At 41.7% G+C, this 21,804-nt stretch overlaps 2 protein-coding genes across 2 annotated transcripts in view; one reads left to right on the top strand and one right to left on the bottom strand.

Annotated features, from left to right (window-relative positions):
• Positions 1-11,887, top strand: part of SARC_05516 (hypothetical protein) — a gene marked incomplete at both ends in the record, with an annotated part of 14,099 nt that extends 2,212 nt beyond the window's left edge. The window contains 20 exons of the mRNA XM_014300623.1: positions 531-566; positions 897-1,064; positions 1,470-1,560; positions 2,181-2,335; positions 2,657-2,750; positions 3,075-3,160; positions 3,765-3,863; positions 4,242-4,334; positions 4,788-4,882; positions 5,543-5,636; positions 6,256-6,368; positions 6,634-6,730; positions 7,420-7,590; positions 7,975-8,089; positions 8,334-8,488; positions 9,521-9,673; positions 9,992-10,132; positions 10,449-10,508; positions 11,181-11,349; positions 11,778-11,887. Of these exons, the coding sequence (XP_014156098.1) occupies positions 531-566; positions 897-1,064; positions 1,470-1,560; positions 2,181-2,335; positions 2,657-2,750; positions 3,075-3,160; positions 3,765-3,863; positions 4,242-4,334; positions 4,788-4,882; positions 5,543-5,636; positions 6,256-6,368; positions 6,634-6,730; positions 7,420-7,590; positions 7,975-8,089; positions 8,334-8,488; positions 9,521-9,673; positions 9,992-10,132; positions 10,449-10,508; positions 11,181-11,349; positions 11,778-11,887 (2,295 nt within the window). The remainder of the gene's footprint in view (positions 1-530; positions 567-896; positions 1,065-1,469; positions 1,561-2,180; positions 2,336-2,656; positions 2,751-3,074; positions 3,161-3,764; positions 3,864-4,241; positions 4,335-4,787; positions 4,883-5,542; positions 5,637-6,255; positions 6,369-6,633; positions 6,731-7,419; positions 7,591-7,974; positions 8,090-8,333; positions 8,489-9,520; positions 9,674-9,991; positions 10,133-10,448; positions 10,509-11,180; positions 11,350-11,777) is intronic.
• Positions 11,888-12,543: 656 nt separating this feature from the next.
• On the bottom strand, positions 12,544-21,594 carry SARC_05515 (hypothetical protein). The gene is made up of 10 exons (XM_014300622.1): positions 21,022-21,594; positions 19,323-19,478; positions 18,734-18,859; positions 18,155-18,286; positions 17,400-17,498; positions 16,376-16,474; positions 15,777-15,945; positions 14,879-15,045; positions 13,380-13,466; positions 12,544-13,018 (listed from the first exon to the last, which is right to left on the bottom strand). Exons 1-10 carry the CDS (start codon positions 21,202-21,204, stop codon positions 12,860-12,862), a joined length of 1,377 nt encoding a protein of 458 aa, XP_014156097.1. The 5' UTR covers positions 21,205-21,594; the 3' UTR covers positions 12,544-12,859.
• Between the last annotated feature and the right edge of the window lie 210 nt (positions 21,595-21,804).

Here is a 21,804-nt window from a genome sequence, read left to right as displayed (position 1 = left end):
CAACANACATATATATATATAAATATATATATATATATATTAATATATATTATAAATATATATAATTATATAAAGTATACCTATCTATATGCTTACACACACACGCACACACACGCACACACACACATACACACACGCACACACACACATACACACACACGCACACACACACACACACATATATATATATATATATACTGCTGTTTATATATTTGTATATATACTTATATTTCCATAGATGTATATGTATATACATATCTATATTTATATGTACATATACTTATGTCTATATATCTGTATATATACATTTAGCTGGCTCGGTACCTATGCCCGCTTGCCATGATCATCCTGTCGGATGTGGTTTTCAAAATCGTGTCTTGAGATTTACCGATTTACGGATTGTGGTTCGAATTGTATAAGTTAAGAACTTCGATAACAGGCCAAAGTCATTTCTATTTCAATATTTATTTATGTAATTGATTCGCTGATCTGCAACGCTCGTATTCTAAATGATGGATCTAATGTTACAGGAGACAAAGAGACCGAAAAAGAAGATTAAGAAATTGGTATGTCATCTTAGTGCATGCCACTGCACTCGTATACTGTGTATTGTATCTTTTTGGGGTTGAAAGCGTTCGTGACTCCCAGCGATGGAGAATATACCCTGGCGTATATGATCATAGACGTCTCCGCATATGCAACGTGGCTTGTCCATTCCTGGCAGTGTGCCCCACTTGTTACAGTCGTATTCAATAGTGCTACATCTTCATCATTTCGTTGGATCAAGATGAAGTGTCTTCAAAAACTTGTCGTGTAGTGCTTTTGTTTTCTCCACGAGTATCAGTGTACGTTGCTCGATATTGATCCTTGATATATGTACACTGTCGATTAAATAGACTTCCAAGCAGTTGCAGAAGCAACAGGATGACGAGAAAGCATTGCTGGCCGCGACAACACGTGCCCTGAAGTTAAATCCCGCTCTCGCAGCGTACTACCATTTATGGGGCGAAGTGCTGAAGATAGAAGCCAAAACCGTAGACGAAAGAGGTCTTCAGAATCTTAGGGTAAGCTTACCCTCATCGCCCACCCAGTTATGGAGGCGTCATCGTGCCAGCTAGCATATTCGTGTTTTAGTAATATCAGCACGCACATTTTCGAGACTTCGATCTATATGTACTGTAGTGATTATCTCATTTCACAATTAAAAACCGCTTGCCACAAGCGCTGCTTTCTAGGACTCAATATCGTCTAGCACACACATGACACAGGAACATGGATAGTTTTCATGTTGATCTCAGTTTCACATTGAAGGCCAAGCCACAATGTACCCTCTGCTATGGCTGTGTGTCCTATATATTGTCGGGTCGGTGCGTGAAAGATATGGCCGGCTGTTGCAGCATTCTTTTTTTCATTTTTTAACGACATCTGTTAATCTGTGATTATAAACGCCCTATACAATAATTTCGCAGACCAAGACTCCGGACACGCTTTTATATGATGGTTTTCTCGTCATCGGAGCTTCGGCAACAAAGTTCAACTCTCAGCTGCAGTTCCGCTTTGGTAAGTATGTGTGCAAAGGGAATTGTGGCTTTTATATTTAATATGATCGTTGTATGAAATCATGAGTTTCGCTTCATTGGCGCCCTACTTGGGAGCATGCATCTGATTGTGTATTCGCATAGTCATTTGATATATCCAACAATCGAGTCGTGATCATGGTACTTGTACAAAAAAATAGAGTAATTATTTCACCATCCCGCTTTCGAGTCGTACACCTCTACGGTACACCCACGGATTGCAGCAAGTCTGAATATTTTGAGCAGTGTTTATCGCATGGTCTAGACATACATACACCTACGTTTTGTGAATTTGATATAGGGAATAGTCCTGATTATATGGGGCTTGGCTTGCTGGGCATTCACCAGAAGCGCAGAGCGAGTATTGCCACTCATTGGCACATCTTTGCGGCGCTCAATGTTCCTATACTCCGTGGTTCATCTTGTTCAGATTGTGTAGTAGACAGTTTTTGCAGTGAATTGTTAGAGTCCCAGATCTGATATGCAGATGGCGATGGCTGTCTTGTAACTTTATGTGAACAGCCATCTAACAACGACACGTCTATTTTAACCGTTATGCGCGGTTATTTATCCACTATTTAATATTATATGGCTGGGTTGCAGATGACAGTCGGAGAGTCAAATTTTGGCCTGGGGATATAGTATTTGTCACACGCACTGACTTGGCCAAGCACGTGCGCATCTCCAAGGGGACTGTTGAGCGGTGCTCAAACGGTTCCATTGTGGCCTCTATGATGGAGGAACCGGCCGACATCTTGGTAAGTTTCTCGCTGCAGTCATTCTCAGTGACAATGTATTGCCCTAGGCCTATATGTATCTGCACTTCTATCTTTACTAAGGAATTTGTAGAGTTTGGTTGATTTTCTTGTCGATGTACAAATAAGATATTCATTCTTGACACGTGTAGTAGTTTGTTAGTTCTTTTTGTTGGCTCTGTGTCTGATATTTTACAAAACGTAGCCTTTCTTGTGTTGCACTGGTCTTTGTTGACTTGATTTCACTGAAGTTAAATTTCGCACGCCTTCTAACAGCGCTCGTTATAAATTTAATTTTTTTGTCACTTTTGAATCTCTTCACAGAATGGCAAATGGAATTTGTATAGATTACAGAGCTCTACAGCCGAACAGCGAGTTAAAGATGCGATGAATATATTTACCTCTCAATCGTACGATGGTATGTCACAGCACACGTTTGTCATGTTAATCGTCCTATTTACTCTGTGGTTGTCACTCTAAATATCTCATAGGATGCTTTATCGAACCATATCCGTGCTGGTTTCAATTTTAACTTTCTGCTCAATTGTGGGCATTGCAATCGTGTGACATTACTCGCCTTTTTTTTTAGAAGACTTAGCGATTATTTCGTATCAGCTGACTAGGGATGAAAGAATGCAATCCATGTCCTCCCTGTGTACACAACCTGTGGACTCTGTACCATATAGTCAGTGCCTTTTCTGGTTTATCTCTTACCCGTATAACCTTCTATCTGGACTTGCAGGTCCAGACTGGCTGCGTACCTTGGTAGTGCCTACTGGAATCCACATGCTGTCCGAAGGCAAGCAATCGCCCGATCCTGCTTTTGGCGTAAGTCGCAAACCACAAGTCTCGTAGTATGGTTTCGAATTGTCTTACACGTGCGCGCACGGTATCACCACGTTGTGTGGACGGCCCAATCTAGTTTACTTTATTCTATTCGTGTAGCCATCTTTGAAGGCCTCATCCCTTCTGTGGGTATTGGATCCTATTTGAATTATTTACCACCAAAAGAACGCCTGTCCCACACTTCCGTCCATTGTGCAGTAGCTTTGTGCGTTTAGGTTTCGGTTAAAATGAGTACTATCATACATCAAATTTTAGAGACACGAATAGCAACGCTATAGATTCGCTGATTAAATTTGTATATATAGTTGTTCGGAATGCTTCCAGACCACTTGTAGCGTAAATGATTATCACAATGTTTTCAAGCGATTTCAAAATTGTTTACGTGAATAGGTTGTGGGAAGTATCTTTCGCAGGCATGTTTTACTTGTGACTGGGTCTAGGATAAAGTGAGTTAAATGCATCCGTTGAGCACGACTATAATACGAGTTTACACAACTTCAAAGCTTTCTTCATGAAGAAAGACTTAAATATATATAACCAATCCGAGAAACTGACAAGCCTCCAATGACATATTTATGGGCCACAGGTCTGCCTGGTCAAAATTCCAGCCAAATCAAGTGGCACCAAAGGCATTCCCGGTGTGGGGTCGCGGCAGACGTCTACAAGTGTGGCGCAGAGTATGAAGGTGTGTTCGGTGCATCTGCTGTGCACCCACGGGTGGGCTTGTGTGTTTTCATTTCTCTAGTGGTCATGACATCTGCAGTTGGCATCGCCCTTCACTTTGCGTTAGTAGTGCTGCACTCTGGAATCATAATATATTCACAATCTGACTTCGTTCCAACCATCACGCCTCGATATTACTCATAAATGTATTAGATATTCTCGAGTGCGTTTCTATTGGGCTGCCTAACTTTCCTATGAGTGTGGTGAATTTTCTATGACTGTTAACCTTTACGTTAGTCAATGGATCAGGACAAAGCTTTCATAGCGTAGGCGAAGGAGCTGCCAACACCTAGTCATTTTTTTTTAGAGCATCTTTGAATAATAAATTTTGCAATCACAGCGGGTACTCAAGCCCGCCCAAGTGAAGATTGTGAATGAAATTATGAACGGCACTGATGGTGGAGCAAGAAAAATGAATATCTCACAACGAAAGGTATTTGAACGGCTGATGTTTCAATTGTATTTCCGTATGCACATTCATAGTGCCTACGTCGTGAACTTGAACACGCGATGCTGAGCAAACCACTTTATTTATTGGAGAAATAACGAAACAGTCCTAACTAATCAATGCATACACACTAGCGAATTCATGTGTATATTGGTGTGCATGTGTCACTACTTGCTAAAAGCGTATGTAGACTATCTCGTAAACTGATAAGGTGTGTGCTTCGTTTTCGAGATGGTGGCCAAAAGTGTGTAGACCGGATTCCAATAGTATATCGCGTGCCTGTCGCGCACGCGTAGGACCCAGACAACCATCTGTGGTTGCGGCAGTATCCGGTACCATCTCATTTGTGCCGCATTCGCAGCGGATTTTGTGCGAACTTTTTCCGATTGTTTTACGTAGCCAGCTGTGTTTGACACCGCTCAATTTTTTGTTGCGCAGGCTGTGATGGCTACATTATCCTCCAATTTCTCACTGATCGATGGTCCTCCGGGTACTGGAAAGACGCACACGTCTGTGGGGCTGGTCAGAGCATGGTATGTGCATGTGAATTGCTGCATTATGTGATTGATCCCGACCACAGTGCTAGAACTTACTCTGACATGTGTGTATTCGTGCTCTGTATGAGGAGTGGTGTTGTGTGAGGGCATGCTTTCGTACAGGTGGAACTTATGTCTTTTTTATGCATTCATGTGTGGATGAAGCTTCAGTGTGTAGTTGGACTTGTTTCTTTAGGTGTGTGTGTGTTTTATGGAGGTGTTGCGGGTAAGCTAAGCACATAAGACTAGATAAGCTCGGGTTCGAAACCATGCATGCCTGCGTGCGAAATTTATTTCTCCTTCTTGTATCTGTTCGCCATATTTCTCTGTCTGCGGCGAGCACAAAGTTCTGCAGTATGTAACACATCATGAGGATACTAGCGATTATACCGCACGATGGCATCATTCATTGACACTCCTGTAGCAAGATCATGCGTAAGAGCATACACACATACGAATGAGGGGTTTCATACTGAATTAGTTGCATACATTCACAAACATGAATTTTCAGTAACTATGAATACACACGTATGCATATTTATACACAAATACGTGAATATACACCGCCATCTGGGTGCCTATATGAGGTTTTACTCACAACTCGACTATTTGAAATACTCACAACCCTATTTTACATCCTCACGCCATCGCTGATAGGCGTCGGCTATATGAGAACGAAGGTCCAGTATTGGTTGTAGCGCAAAGTCACACAGCCGCTGATCAGATTTTGACTCGTCTGATGGATTCCGGGGTATGTATACGCGCCTGCGATGAAAAGTGTCGGCGTATATACTTCAGCTCAGGTTGAGCTATATTATGTGTGGTTGTGTGAATATGCGCAAGTGTACAGGGGACTAAGTTTCCGCTCGTATGGCACATACTTCGAGCTTGTGTTGTGTCTCCATATGTTGCTCACAGACGTCCAGTTTACGATGACTGTTGTTCTTAGTCGTATATACGTATGCCCATCGAAATTGCCGATAGCATGTGACAAGGTCTCTATAAATTCGCAAGGAATCGGGCTGAAAGTCCCCACGACATATCAGTGGCTCATCATCTATTAACGGCCATAATATCACGAAAAGCAGTACTTACAACGTCATCTTAGCAATCACTCAAAAGTCACATGTCGACTGAGTACATTATCGTGAGAATGTCAGCATTCCCGTAGAATGTGGTTTCACACAGAATCTCGTGTAAACCTTTTAAGACGAAATATAAGTAGCGGCCTCTGAATGAAACCACATGAATGGGAAAAGACACGTGCCGGAAGAGGTGTTACACTACTTGTTTGCTTCGATTGTAGCAGTGCAACCATTTCTGCAGTGCCATTTATTCGTTGCCCGCGTTTCCATCAAACTATGATACAGCTGCGCACTTCGCGCATTGGGTTCTCTGCGAAGGTGTCCGTGGACGTACATTCAGTGATGCTGGAGACGCTCATGGGGGAAGACCCCACCATAAACAAAATAGAAACCGAGAGGTAAGTTTTGCACACACATGTACATTTGTGTATCTGAAATTTTGAATTGAACATTGCAAACAAGTAGCTGATATGCTTGTGGTATATACGGATGAGTGTACGGACCTGATACGCAATCTTGCGTGCAGTGAATACAAAAAAGATCCGTCTATATACCAAAAGAAAAAGGCATAATTTGACGTGGGGTTTTTTTGGGAGATTGTTCATGACCGGCACGTCCTTCTCCTCAGCCCTGAAGACCTCATTTTTCTTGTCAAACACACAGAACGAAGATTTTGCGACAGTTGGAAACTACGTTCGAACTTAAACAAAAAACATCACTTTTGAACCGCTTAGAAGTTCTGAAGGCGAATGAAAAAAAGGTACGCATTCTATTGCTTGCTGCTGTAAGCACGTACGTGTTGTGGTTGAAAATATTGTTTTGTAACAGATGCGCAAGCATATATACATTGAGTGCATGTTTTTTTTTGAAGTGCAGCTTTATTTGATGACATGGTGCATTGATGGCTCGTAATCATAGGGACGTTGGCTATGGTACATTTCCATTGCTGTGTAGCGTCTTCAGGCCCATAGGCTCATACACACTACATATGAAATAAGCGCGTATGCGACTCTCTTTGTTAGTTACAATAGACGAGCACACAATATAATTGTATTAATACAATGTTTGTCATACACTTGCTGCAAATATAACAACTTTAAGTGAACGGCATTTCTAGTGTAAGCTTACACCCATCCATATGCTAAGGTACGGCTGCAGTACGTGTATCCACCTTGCGAATACACCTGGTATGGTACCGTGTCCACGTTCTTGATTACCGTGTATGATTTCGACAGTTTTCTGTAGCTCCCTGCCCTAATTCGGATAACATATGTCGAATACTCCTAAATCACTTGTGCCACTCAAATGTCAACTCAAATTTGCCTACTTTTGTGGTATCACCTGCTTACATGAATGCTTCAGCAATATCTCGTCATTCTAGCGGAAACTATTCACATACCGATATCTCTGTCTTATTCCGTTTGATTGCCCTGCACTGCCTTTTCATAGGCTATCAATTCCATCTTGTCAGGCCTCGATGTGGTATGCTGCACATGTATGGGTGCAGGTGAGAAAATTCTTCACAACATCAAATTTGGATTGGTGGTGGTCGACGAGTGCACAAATAGTACCGAACCAGATGTGCTGGTGACACTAACTAAGGCCAGGAAAGACGGTCAGGTGAGCAATCAATGCATGCTATATTTTATTTTCCCATGGCTACCTTTACAAATTGAAGTATGTATGCTCTACTTTGTAGATTTACCGTATATGCTTTGACTATCTGAACACGACGTATGATTCTACTATGCGAGCACACCGTGCAAGGTTTTGCATGTAAATACCATGCATACGGATACCACTCAATTCATTTGATGGTACGCATACATGCCAAGTGTTGATCTAATTCGTCGATGTGCAACTCACTTGTCATTTTGCTCACTTTCGTAAAAGTATACTAATCGCTCGAATGTAATTATATTACTTACTAAAATGTAACTATAGCTATAAGCTTATTCGAAGTTTACTGTATCGCATAAATTAAATCGCATTTCATCTCCACAGGTGGTGTTGATTGGCGATCACAGACAGCTGCCGCCCACCGTCATGACTCAGGATCCCAAGGCAATGCGTATTCTCAATTTGTCGCTCTTCGAACGACTGAGAAATCTGAAGACGGGTATGAACATCTGCACATCCTGCACTGCACTTAGCCAAACCACACAGTGTCTACAAAATCAGCACGTCTCAGACAGAGCATTAAATTGGGATGTGTCCTGTATGATGGGTCTCTAAGCGTATCAAATTAGTGTTCCCTTGGTTAAGTGGACCACCTATAATATTTTAAGAGTGTGAATTGTTCTCAACTTCGTTACACCTTATTCTGATACACTACCAATATCTTCCCATCTTTTGCGCTGTAGACCCACCGGCAGCGCTGCCCAAAGTGCACGCAATTGCCAAAGAAGTTGCGCTGACTATGTTGGGAATACAGTACCGCATGCATCCAGCTATTGCGCAGTGGCCTGCTACCATGTTCTATCCAGAAGGTCTGCACGACGGCGTTCTCGCAAGCCAGGTAATCGGCGTGGCTGACTACACACGTACATGCGGATTTTGACTCTTGCATCGCTTGTTGTCTGCTTGATATTTTGTGAAGTTATAAGTCCCACTGCCATCTCATTTCTCCCACAGGCTTCACAATAATATTCGCACAAGTTATGGAAAGTGTGTTAAAACTTAAAATGTATGACCATATATATAATATAGAGGTATACAATTATGTCCCGACTGGTCTAGCAGCAGCGCACCTCCGCTTAATACTCTTCGTCTCGAGTAAATGACGATTGCCCTCTTGCATTTTTATCAGCGTATTGTGTTCTACTTCTGGATCTGTCATCATTAAATCTTATATTTTATACTCGAGAGCCCTATTAATATGTCATACCTATATCGTAGCGCTCTACACACAACCCTTCGCTATAGTATATGTATTGCATACATCGTAGAATTACACATGAACTGCAGAACCCCGTAGGTATGCAAAGTTCGTGTCGTTAGATCTATTTGGTTTGATCGTATTGGAAGGTTTCCGCTCAGCCCGCGGATGGAAATCATTCTAGTCCAGGCGCGTATGTCAAGTTTTGTGTGTTAGACAATCAGTGTCATCACATATACCGTCTATGCATAACATGTAGAATACAGCATGTATCCAAAGAAAAAACAGCACTATTTACACTTGTAAACATGCACAGGAAAACATGATCACATATAAGCACATTTATACAAGTCTTCATCGACATTCAAGTGATGTGGTGGATTTACGCCAGTGCATAGAGGAAGACTGTACAACTACCGACAGTACCGAGGCTATAAAACTATTGTAACGATGATATTGATCCTCAGCATGTATACGGACCGATTGTCTTTTCGAGCTTCCATCATAACACGTGCCGTGGAGCATGTACGCATAGTACTCGCACTTGCAATCCTAAAATTCTGTGTGCATATTCATGAAATTGCATGCCTATAAAATTACAAGACTTGCACTTTAATATTCTCACACACGTATACGCTTTCACGGCTACTTGTGCGCCACGCAATTGGGCAGAGACTGCCTGTAGATGGCTTCCCCTGGCCCAAATACCAGTCAACTGGCATCAAAGAACAGTGCGAACTCCGAAACGACAAGGAAAACGTGGACCAAATGACAATTGGGAGTGTAGCACCGATACTGGTGATCAACATCGAGGGACAAGAACAGGTATGTCCCCTGCCGCACGCTAACGTATGTGATCTTAATCACATAATGTAGAGAACGCTCCTCCCGAAACCTCCCGAAAATTCTGAACAATTCGGCACGCTCTTGTCACCATCTTCCTTGATCCTTGAACTGATCAGGAACGAGGAATGTCACGCCAGTGAAAATTGCAGACTGTGGTTTCAGGGATTGCAAGCCGCCAATTGTCAAAGTCGCCGTTTTGGCAAGCAACCCTTTTTTTCTTTAATATCTGACTGGGAGTCAGACAGTTTACAGTCACAGGATTATACTCAAGTGCTTGCTTGCTGGTCCACATCGCAGACAAAAGGTTCTTCCTGGTATAACGATATCGAAGCCCAGGCATGCAGTGCCATAGTTAACAAATTGGTGGCGAATGGAATGATTCCTGCAAACATTGGAGTTATCACACCTTACACAGGACAAGTAGCCAATATCACCGAGGTACAGTTCAGCGCTTTTAGTACACTATGATGTGTTCATGGTGATGTTGAAGGATGGATATTATATGTTTGTATGCACCCCTTCTGCAAAGATCGTGAGTGATACAGTTTTATACATACTTGCTGAAAGTCATGTACACACTCGTTTAATTAAAGTGAATTCTTGTACAGTATTGTATTATTGCAAAATCTTCCATACTTTAACTAGACTCGCAAGTCCAACTCCGCCTTGGACCTCATTTGATACTGTCTGACAAGATTTTGACCACTACTCCTCTCATTTTGTTCTGTTTGTACTATTTTTATGATTAACACAGAAAATCGACACGTTAGGTGCCAAACTACAGACAGTAGCCGCCACACCTGGGGTTCTGAAGGTTTGTATGTGTATATACTATCAGGTATAATAGTACTTAGTCTCGTGATAAGTCGCGTACCTTTATTTTTTTGTCAGAGTCGGGTGGTCGTACACAGCTTGTTGTGTGACAAGCGTACAATACACATGGGAGTTACACATGCATGTGTTGAAACACATGAGAGTGCGTCAATCAGTTTGAAAGACTTGGGTATGATGGAGTAACTGAGGAATGAAAGAGTAATTATAAACACAGCTCCAAAACATATCCACGATAGTGCTGATTTCAGCTGATTTTCTACTATTCTAAGAGTATTCACATCATCCGAGAATCGATCTAAAAAGCGTGTATCAGTCTTTTAACGAGTTTAGAGCTTAGTTTTAGTTGTAAAGGGTAAATTTGTGCTCGATTTTTTTTTAACACTTCTTTGTGTGTGTACACGCACCAGTTTATATTGTTTGCACCGGTATGAGTGAAGCAATCATTATTCTTTACGTTTGATTGTGAAGAAAACTTGTATGCGGATATAGTTTTACTATACACTTCCACACATATTTTCACAAGATATATAAAGGTCTTTACATGGTAGAGCATAAAAGAACCCAAACATGTATGCTTGTTCAAACGAAGATTACTCATATACACTCATTTTGTTGTTGGTTTATCTCGTCTTTATTCTTCAACACACTACAGAATGGGCACGTTGAGGTGCAGACTGTAGACTCGTATCAAGGTCGCGAGAAAGAAGTAATCGTCCTCTCATGCGTGCGTTCGAGTAAAAATACCGGTGTCGGCTTCTTGAAGGATAAACGTCGAATGAATGTAGCTTTGACGAGGGCCAAGCGTGGGCTGGTCGTACTTGGTATGATATTATATGTCAATTACACATACATCATGTCTGCTCAATCGAGTTGCGCTTCATAATTATACTTTGCGTGCAGTACACGCATTCATAACACGTTCACAATAAGCTTCGGGGTTTATGCGTTGCATACATATACTGCAAGTAGTTGTGGTAGTACCTATACGCTTCGTGTTCATGAATGGATTGCAAGCCATTTGTAATCTGCTACGGATTTTAAAGGGTCATGTAGTTAGACAATCCTGTGTTCAAGTACTCAATATTTCATTACCTAACGTGCATTTGAATTGAATAGTAAATTAATCGTGAATTTCACTGTTTATAGACTTATCTAGCATGGACGAGATCGATGGTAGTAAGTGTACCTCCTCATCATTCGAACTAGTACACTGCTGATATAAATTCCACAATGTATACTTAAATAACAGCCGACATCAAAACTCTTAACCGCAATGTCACCTGGAGAACGTACTTGACCTGGGCGACGGCCAACGGACTGGTGAAGAACTGGGGGGATGTTGAGGCAGCTATCTGGTGATCACTATCCAACCTTCTGACAATGCTATAGGACTCATGCACGGCGAAGACTCAGTATTGTCTAACTTGTGCTTTGCATATAGCGTGTACTTCCCTCATGGCCCTGAGGCCGAGCTGCCGTTCTTTAGCAACACTTCAACCATGCGCATCTGAACGGAGGACTAATGCTTTTTTGCGTGCAATATACGTATACGCTTTTAGGAGTCGCTCGTGACGTGCTGGTAGTGTGTCCCGGAACCAGGTGGCCAGGGATAATTTCAAGAATTGGCTACCACGCTGGATTTTCAGGTCGAATAGCCAGAGACAGCCAGAATGGATAACTCGCTTAGTATGCATGAGCGAAAGTGGTGGGGTCTGTGTGGTGGTGATGAGCTGTCTCTTATAACTAAGGCTCGTGTGTGATACACGGTCCACACAGATCCGTTTTCAATTGGACGCGCAATCGTGGATGAGTTCAGAACCTGCCTATGTGACATGCGTTTGCAGGGGAATACTTGTTTGTGGGGGAGTGTAGTAACTGCAGGCGTACGGGGGCATATATTACCTAATTTAGTAACTGTATCAAACATTTAGTTGCGTCCTGTGATGATTAGGGGACGCGTGCAGATATGGTCACGGCATAATTTTGAATAAATGTTCATAGACTGCTAAATCTGTGTGACCATAAAGCTGAAAGGGTTTCCACCTTCACCTTTATTGATTTATTTGTTTGAGTTGATTACTATATCGATGTCGACGTCGGTACACGTGAATATTAGGATTTAGGGAATTATGAACAACAGCCAATTTTGCCAGCATGCTGTGGATTGTATGTCACATGTCCGCCCTTTCAAGTTGATGCCTGCTATCCAACGTTCTCCTCACCAGCTCAAAGTATTGCAGTATCGCCAGTACTTCATACCGAAGTCCGTATCATACAGCGAGTCGCCTCGCTGCCTATATCTATTTGGAAATTATATACTTGTACAGAGATTTACTTATACAGTAATCTTACGCACGCCCCCAGATCATCCGTCGCCCCAGCACTAACCAGTTGCTGCTGCATGCCAGCTACTATTTTGCTCACATCTCCGCCAACTCCCGGTCGGATGCTACACACCTGTACGGTGTATCCCCGTCGAATAACAGCATCCTGTGGTGCGGTGGAGAGAGTTGATATTGATATTGGGACCAGATTGATAGTACGCAAAAAATACTTCACTTTTTTTTTGGTCAAATCACCTCGTGCATCAGCGAGTTCGTACACATTTCGCTATTGAAAAACAATATTATATATTGTAGCACAAACTGTAGGATCCATAAACTCATACCAGCCAGAACCGCTTAGGCGTTATACACATAGCGTACGAAATATGCGTATAGAAAAATAATAAGGCACGACACATTTACTTGAATTGGTAACCTAGAACCCTAATGTGAGGTCAGGTAGTTGCAGGGTTGTTTCATCCAATCAGGAAGTAGACATTTGATCCTTAATTGCTAAACACGCATACCTGGATGAACATCGTCACCACCCGGCCATCTTTGACTGTGACAGAGGCGCGTTGACTTTGCGGACTCCACTCCACCGGAAATATTTCCTAAGGCGCAGTGGAGATGATGAGCTGAGAAATCCAAAACATTTTTTTGTCTCATAGTGTATAACAAAGTATTCAATATTTCGTAAAATAAGGCTGTACGAAATAAAAAGACTATATACGCCTTTTGAGTGACAATGTGCATATGTAGCATGAAAGGAATAATACACAGTGCAATCTCGTTTAGTCACTTCGCACTCTGTAACATTAACATATACTCGCAATACATTCGATGCTTTACAACATCCTGCCAACGACATCCCCAATTCAAAACACAATTATGTTTGTATCTAGGACTATTTGCAATATGGTACATAACTACATCACCTGCATCACCATGAAGAAAGTTGACTTATATTTAGGGAGCAGTAAGTAGTACATGTTTGTCAAAAGTGCACATCACGTAGCCACGCAAATTGGCAAATCCGAATGATATGTTGCAGGAATTTGCACAAGGCCACATTAAGACATTGTCCGAAGCTATATAAGTTTGTACATAGTCAGAATCTATTACGTCTGGATGCTTCGTATATGCGCTTATCTACTATTTAGATTCATATGTGTATCGACTGAAAATAGAGACAAACTAATAGGAAAATTCTAGCTGCAGAAACAGGATATAGCATTTCTCAAGCGATCGCAACAAGTAAGAATCGATTCAAGATTGTTGTAAGTATAAGGACAGATTTGATAGTTATGCTTAAAACGTTTGATGTACCAAGTATTGTTCTGCGTAGATAGTCATGTCCGAATCAAATCAGTCTATTGTTTCACAAACTGCGATTTATCAAACCAGCCTTTCCCAATGAAAAAAGTGAGTGGCAAGAATAGCATACAGTACCAATTAAACAGCCAACCAAGTATTCATCTCCAACAACAACTACACATAAAATTTGTATTCACATATATAGCCTTCACACAATGCACATCCTCCTATATACTTTAAAAAGCACAACAAATTACTCATTACCAATATATCTCAATAATGAGTATATCAATGCACATCCTCCTATATACTTTAAAAAGCACAACAAATTACTCATTACCAATATACCTCAACAATGAGTATATCAATGCACATCCTCCTATATACTTTAAAAAGCACAACAAATTACTCATTACCAATATATCTCAACAATGAGTATATGTGGTCTTCCACGGGAATGAACCGCGTCAATAAGAATTCATATCCCATGAGCAAAGCAAAGATAACTTACGCACACCTTACCTGAGCCTTGTGCTGTAGTGAATCCACAATAAGTGACATAATCAATAAACTTCATGTACACACGGTGCATGACAATACATCTAATCATCTATGTACATGAACTAAAACCCTCATGGCCACGCTGCTCCTACAAAATTTCTGCTCCAAACCAAACAAGAACCGCACCGAACCCGAACAGTAAACCTACCGCTAACCTCTGCACCTCTGTATTGATTGCAGTAATGAACTGTATGTGGTGCTTGACTTCTTGGATCAGAAACACAACATCGTTTGTAGCGATAGCCTCACGGACGATGGGGTTTATGTTGACCTGTTCAGCAGGTGTGAGCGTAGCAGACACAAGCCAATCCAGATCTGTCCGGCAGGAATAGGACAACGCGTCGAATGATGAGCAGAAAGGTTCTGCGCGATATATATATGAATGATAAACTGCTGCGTCTTTGCACACACCATCGAGCAGAGCTTTTGTATAGTTAGTATTGAACAAGAGTATGGTGAGTAGGGGTTTTGCGTATATGTATAAACTCCAACACTGATTCGGAAACATGTGTACGTATACCATTTGCAGAAACAAAGGCTATCTTTTCGACAATATATGCGATCAGTTACACTTAATGGACAGCCACATTTGACTACGCTAATTCCTCGAACATGCCTAGGGGGCTCCTAGGTGATAGGACTGCTCAACTCACACCAATATAGGTTTCAAATAACGCAGAAGCGCACCACATACATTTAAATAGATCCTGGTTCTTATTTCGTGCAGGTACGCTACTCATTAAATCACATGCATGCAACATCTAACCTTGCGCATCACCGATTAAAGAAAATCCGTCCTTCTGATTCGTCCTTCTTTCGCACACCCATAATAGTCAACATCTCCAAAACTACGTACAATACCTACTATCGCCCGCTGCCACGCTTAAGCTGTTCAAAAAATACCTCGAATGTAAACACAGCTTGACTATAGTTGTGCGATTTTACGCATTTCAGCTGACACTATCCATCACACCATTGAAATGAATGGAAATTCCCCGTGACTACAAAAATGGGAAAACCCAAACCAATCTACTTATTTAACTCACCATCGCCGAACACCACCGTCAGGGTGAATAAGGATATTTCATTGGTAACAGGATTGATGTTGGTTATGTCCACATGCAGTGTGCAGTCCTCAAGACGGGCGCGTGTGTGCGACATTTTCCGCATCACGCCCAGCAGATCGTCGTGCCATTGTTTCCTCTCGCTGAGAGTCTACGAACGATGCATGGAATTTTCAGGCAGAAAAACAATATGTAAACGCCAATGTGCTGGATGTATGCAAAGTGTATCCTAGTTTAACCTAGAAAAAAAACCCCCAGTGAAAACTGGCGAACCCAAAGCATTCGCATCTCCATTTCAGGGTAGATTGATCATAGAGTAGAGAGAGGTCCTGCGCATAGATTGATATTGGGAGGCATGTGCCGCGATGGGTATATCGCAAAGGGCACTCACGACGCCACATGCACTGTGTACTATTTTCACATACAGATTCTAAAAAGAAACATGAGAGTGGAAAATACACAGTGCTCGTGCATGAGGCCCCTGAACACTTCCTGCATGGCGCGTGCATGATCAATTTTCTGGATGCTATGTTCGGACAGAAGCGCACACACACTGTCCAGCATACACAGGTAGTCAATACCTTCACCGAGACGCCGTCTGTCTCCTGCACCTCAATTGACATCAGCTGCGTATTGAGTTCGTTTGCTTGCTGCCTCAGGTTTTCTTTGGCTTCGTCTGCCTGTTTATATTGCGTGGCGTAATAAACAGTTCGAACTGAGTGACATATGATCCTAAGTTTGCATCTTTACGTTCGTGTATGTGTTTACGGACCAAGCGTGTTTGATGGGTAAACATGTACCTTAGGCCGGTAGTAGCGATTTTGTGAAAACGAGGTCAAGAGACTGATATAAAGATGATACGATTTGTATCTGCCGCACACCGCATCGCCGCTGCATTAAGACTCCAGTGCTTTGTGTTAAGCAGCAACAACCCTTTGAATCTTAATTACATCTTTTAAATTTGCTTGTACGGTGATAATTCTATATACCCTGCCGTACTGATGAAAACCCATAACTAATTCAATAAAGAAGAGAAAGTATAGAAATACTGAGTATTGGCCATATTGGATGATCTGGAAAGATCCGGATCAAGTTAGCTCCAAATACATGTGAAGTCTTCAGCTTTTGAAAAAAAGGCGTGCTGAAGATCAGACAACATATTTCTTCATACTTTCAGATCATGCTTCATCTGAAGAAGTATAGTAATGACAAATTTTAAGAACTAATTGTGTTGCGCAGGGCCTTCATCCTTGACAAAATGTCAGGACATATCTAATATTTCCAAACACTCAGGTTGATAGGTCGAGTCCGTCAAAAAACAAAACAAAAACTAGGGGTATTGTGATGTGTGACCTAATGCCGTGATACAACATTGAAGCTTCTCACTGATCAGCTCCTCTCGATGTGAGAATCAACGAAATTTCTCCATTATACATATGTTTTAAGGTTAAACGAATCAACATAGACCAATTGTCACATCAAATAGGCATAGAATGACTACCTTTATCACCATCACATGTCTCGAATTGAACAAATGCCTGACAAATACCGGTAGCTCCTTCTCATCTGTACTCGAATTGAATAAATACCTGACATATATCTCACCTGTGTGATTTGCCATTGCAAGTCAGCAATCTCTGACTTGACCGTTTGTTCACTATCTAAAAGCTCAACAATCCTCTGCTTTTGGGCGTCCAATATATCCTGTGGTTAACAGTGTAGACACGTAGAGCCAAATGAGAATGTAAAATACTGTAATTTAATTGTCCTCAAACCCGTAATATTATTCAAAGACCTACCACAGTTTCAGTCAGAAGTTTTCACCCTACGACAAACTGCCAAAATATGAAGCTTGATTGATGTATAGGTAAATAAATCAATCGCACCACGCAAGATAATCATCATTGAATAGGCGGCTAGACTGCTATAGCAAAATACATTCCAAGCACAAACATGAGTTTAACTCCTCACCCGCATACCTACCTTAAACGAGATTGCTTTAGAAAACTTATCCTATGAAATGTTCTCATTGTGTTATAGCGGTGATTGTCAGGTTCTCAACGTGTTAAATACGCCACACAGAATGAGCAGCTCTAATCCTGCCCGGATTTTAACATACATGGTTTTGCATTGGTTATTGTGCGTGTGTAATTTGTATGCCAGCAGACTGTGCATCAGTGCATGGTATGCCTTGGCTTTGCGTTGTATTGTCAAGCATGTAAGTGCGATCCAGATGCAAATATGTGGTCTATTGGCGAAGGAGTTCATGTATCCCCATATCAATATTATTGTTCCTGAACAAACCCGTATACCATGTCGCTGAGTACAGTCTTGCATGCTTCAGACCCACACCTACCCACCTGTGCGTTGTCTTTGGTCATCTGTTCATCGTTTATGTACAATGGCTCTCGGGTCTGTCGTTTCAGCTGCCGCACTTCGTCGCGCAGTGCTGTGGTTGTTCCCAACAGCTCTTGCGCCAGAGCCAGTTCTTGCTGTATGTGCACGGGGGTAAGTAGTGGAAAAAAAAGTATGGAATTTATTGAGAAAAGTATCAAGGAAAGAGAGAGATACATTAGAATGGCGGAGGCTTAAAGACTCAGAAGATATATGAACATCAAGTTCTAATTCACCATACTCGCGATACTTAATTTGTTTAAAAAAAACTAATGGACAAATGTGAGCCATGGCTCTGAACTGCGGAAAAAAGGCTAGCATTTGCACTGCAACACAAACGAAGCTCAGCCCGGAATTTGTTCACGTAGCTTCACAATCTAGGCATGAATGAGATATTGGCCTACTACTTTGTTCTGTCTCGGTCAGACAAGAATCATGCGCAAAATAGTAAAGCAGATCATACGTAGCACGTGCAATTATATTTCAAATTTCAGAACTTGAACTTCGGAAACATTTTCGAGCTTACAGTGTAAAATTTCACATACCCGACAAGGCTCGTAGTGCTCGCCTAAGCTCTCCACCATAGCCTGCACTTGTTTATACTGAACTTCGTTGGCTTGTTTCAGATGCCGGACTTTTGCTTTCTCCTCTACTAGCGACTCCTCTAGTTCCTGATTTGTCATTCCGTATTGATATTCACGAATTATGAGTTGAGAGGTTATATCTAGGTTGGCTACTATTAGCTTCATCTGTGAAGTGTACGTCCTCTTACACATTATATCTATCACTCAACTTTTACATGCAGATGATACATTTAGAGTAAATCTCCTCATTACCCTATATGTGACCATAATTATCCCATTTCCGTCCCCAATTCCGAGCGACAACGCTCTAAGAGACTACAAGTATATTATAAACCCTTGACTACTCATCTACATAACCGCATGCACACATTTAATTGTATGTGGGCACACCATTGAGAATGCCCTAATCCACTTCTAAAAGTCGAGCTCAATATATGCAGGTGCGTCAGACGAACTACTCAACTATCCAATTTACACTCAGGGTATCAACTACCTATGCTCTGTACGGAAAACGATAGCATTCATCCAAAACTGCGCTGCTCGCACATACCTTGTCATCAAAATTTCCATTTAAATCGTTCAAATGCTCGAGAAAGCAGTTCTTTGTCTCCAGCTCAATCAGAATTAACTTGAGTTTACCGAAATGTTCTGTTTCGCTGTCCAGATTGTTTTGTATATTGGCTGATGCGGCATTCACTTGTTCCAGCTGTGATAACAATGTCAAAAACAGTTCTGAGTCAACACTATAAAGGGCACGTTCATCTGAAAAGTGGAATGTTCGAGCAGTCTGGTCTGTAGTGGGTATGGTGCTTATGCATGATAGGGCAATTGTGAGTCGAGAGGGATGACTTATACACATCGCCAAAGAGTTCTGAGAACGTACCCTACAATTTCACACGCATACTTTCCAAAATACATATGACAATGGTGGGGTATGAAACATGCGAGTAGGAGCTATCAGCCGTCGTTGCCGAGTTGACGCAGGCGCTGTGAATTGTGTCATAAATACAGTATTTTAAAGTAGAGGTGACTTTCTTGCTAGATTGGACGCGAGTACTGCACAGATTTGGGTATCATATAGCTTCTCTACAGCGCGACGGCTTGTGCTGTGATCATCTTGTTAGATAGAGTACTATACCCATCGCACGATCTTCATAAAGGGGACGTCGTCATGAAAATAGCTGGGCTAGGGCTTACACGTACATAGATAATTTTAGTATGTGTATGATTGAACGTGTCAGGGTATGATCTCCAAGATCGGAGTTAGGACTACCCCTAAGTGATCGCAATTGATTGTTGCTATATTTTTTTTGAGCACTAATCTTGACCAACAATAAGACACTTCTGTTAATGTCACGAAACTCGGTAGCGCGTGCAAATACAGACGACTGAATGCAAATGAGGAACTCGTGGCCATGTGCGACCCTTAATGAAAGTAATGCTTCGCTACGACAACGTAACCTTTTAATTGCTGTCGATATACTTACAGCTGAAGTGAACCGGTGTAATGAATTCAACGAGGTAGCAAAAAGGTCAGGTATCTCTCGCGATGCATGCATGAATCGCATACAAATTCACGTGAAATAATAATGCACGCAATCCCATAAATCCAGGACTAGTTATAGAAGTATCATTTGCATTCGAACAGAAGGCGGTATAGTGGTGAACTAAATAATCCCTCAGATTACCAAATGTCCATCGTGCAGGCGAGGTGGGGCATATTAGTGTAAACCTTCTACAAAGCAGTGCACGTGTACATCTGGGGACCGAACACGAACAGCCTATCGCCATATTCCTCTACAAGGCATATACCGGTGCATAGATAAATGTGTGAAGCAGTACGAGATCCTTCTAGCAACTCCTGAGAGTTCGTCAGATATATACGAATGCACATAGGAAGCAAGCTATCGCGAGTAGTCCAGTAGTTAGATCTTGACGTCAAAGCGGTCTTGATAAGTATTTCATCAAAATAGGACACAAATAGCAGGTAAAGCCCATATAAATAAAAACACTTATTTGTAATTTATCGATAGCTTTTAGTTGCCGGCCTAACGCATACTGCAATGGTGGTGTGCGTAACTTTTACAGACTCCAATACAAGTAGTCGTAGCCATTTAGATGCAATGCTCGGCCAAAATACATACAGATCGTGAAATATAGAAATAAAACAATACATCTCCAAGGACTAAGATTAAAAAAATTCAACACATGCCTTCATAGAGCAACATCAGTAAATATGCACAACATACCTCTATGGGTACCCGTGTAGGTTTGTTCTGTATCTCGGTCAAAACCTGCTGTATGCTGGACAGATCCATGCTGAGTGCAGCTGAAGGGTGTGGTTTGGGTGTGAGGTGTTTCGGTGTGTGGCCCATATTGTGTGAGATTGCGTTGCGCTTCGAGCGATGCGGCGTTTCGTTGCTGACCTCCATGGTTGCCTAGTGATACAGTGATGTAGTGAATATGTAGCACAGCATATGCTGGTATGTGTGTATTTAGGGGTTGATGTGTGAGAAATATTCGTACTCTTATCGATTCGTATGCGATCCGATCACCTCTCTACGTTATATGTGTACCTATTTCTGAATCTGAATCATTTAGTCTGCAGCTAGCGTCATGTAAAGGTAGCGGAGTAGAGGTAGTACGATTTTTATATTGGGACGGATATTCATCTATCCAAACTATACTGTTACAGTTTCGAGAATGTTTTAGATGAGACTCGATCAACACCTGTGCACAATAACTATATTTTTATAAGAGTGATGCATGCATACACTGGCATATCCCTCATATCTCATGGTGATTTCATTGCTACAACAGCCGTACAGCCTTAACAGGGCTACTCAGTCACAGACCAGACCTGTATTTATAATGATAAAAATCATGGCCTATCAGGTCATCAGTATTTCAAAGTTTTTCCCGCCATTTTCTAACCTAACTTTTCAAGGGGGTCTAATTTAGAAGGCTATGGGTTTCACTACAGTGTTTTAGGGCTTCGTGTCATCGAGTCTCGAGATGATGTTTTCATTATT

This window comes from Sphaeroforma arctica (genome assembly GCF_001186125.1).
Source record: "Sphaeroforma arctica JP610 unplaced genomic scaffold supercont1.354, whole genome shotgun sequence".
Taxonomy (NCBI): Eukaryota; class Ichthyosporea; order Ichthyophonida; genus Sphaeroforma; species Sphaeroforma arctica.
This window is presented reverse-complemented; position numbering and strand designations above follow the sequence as displayed.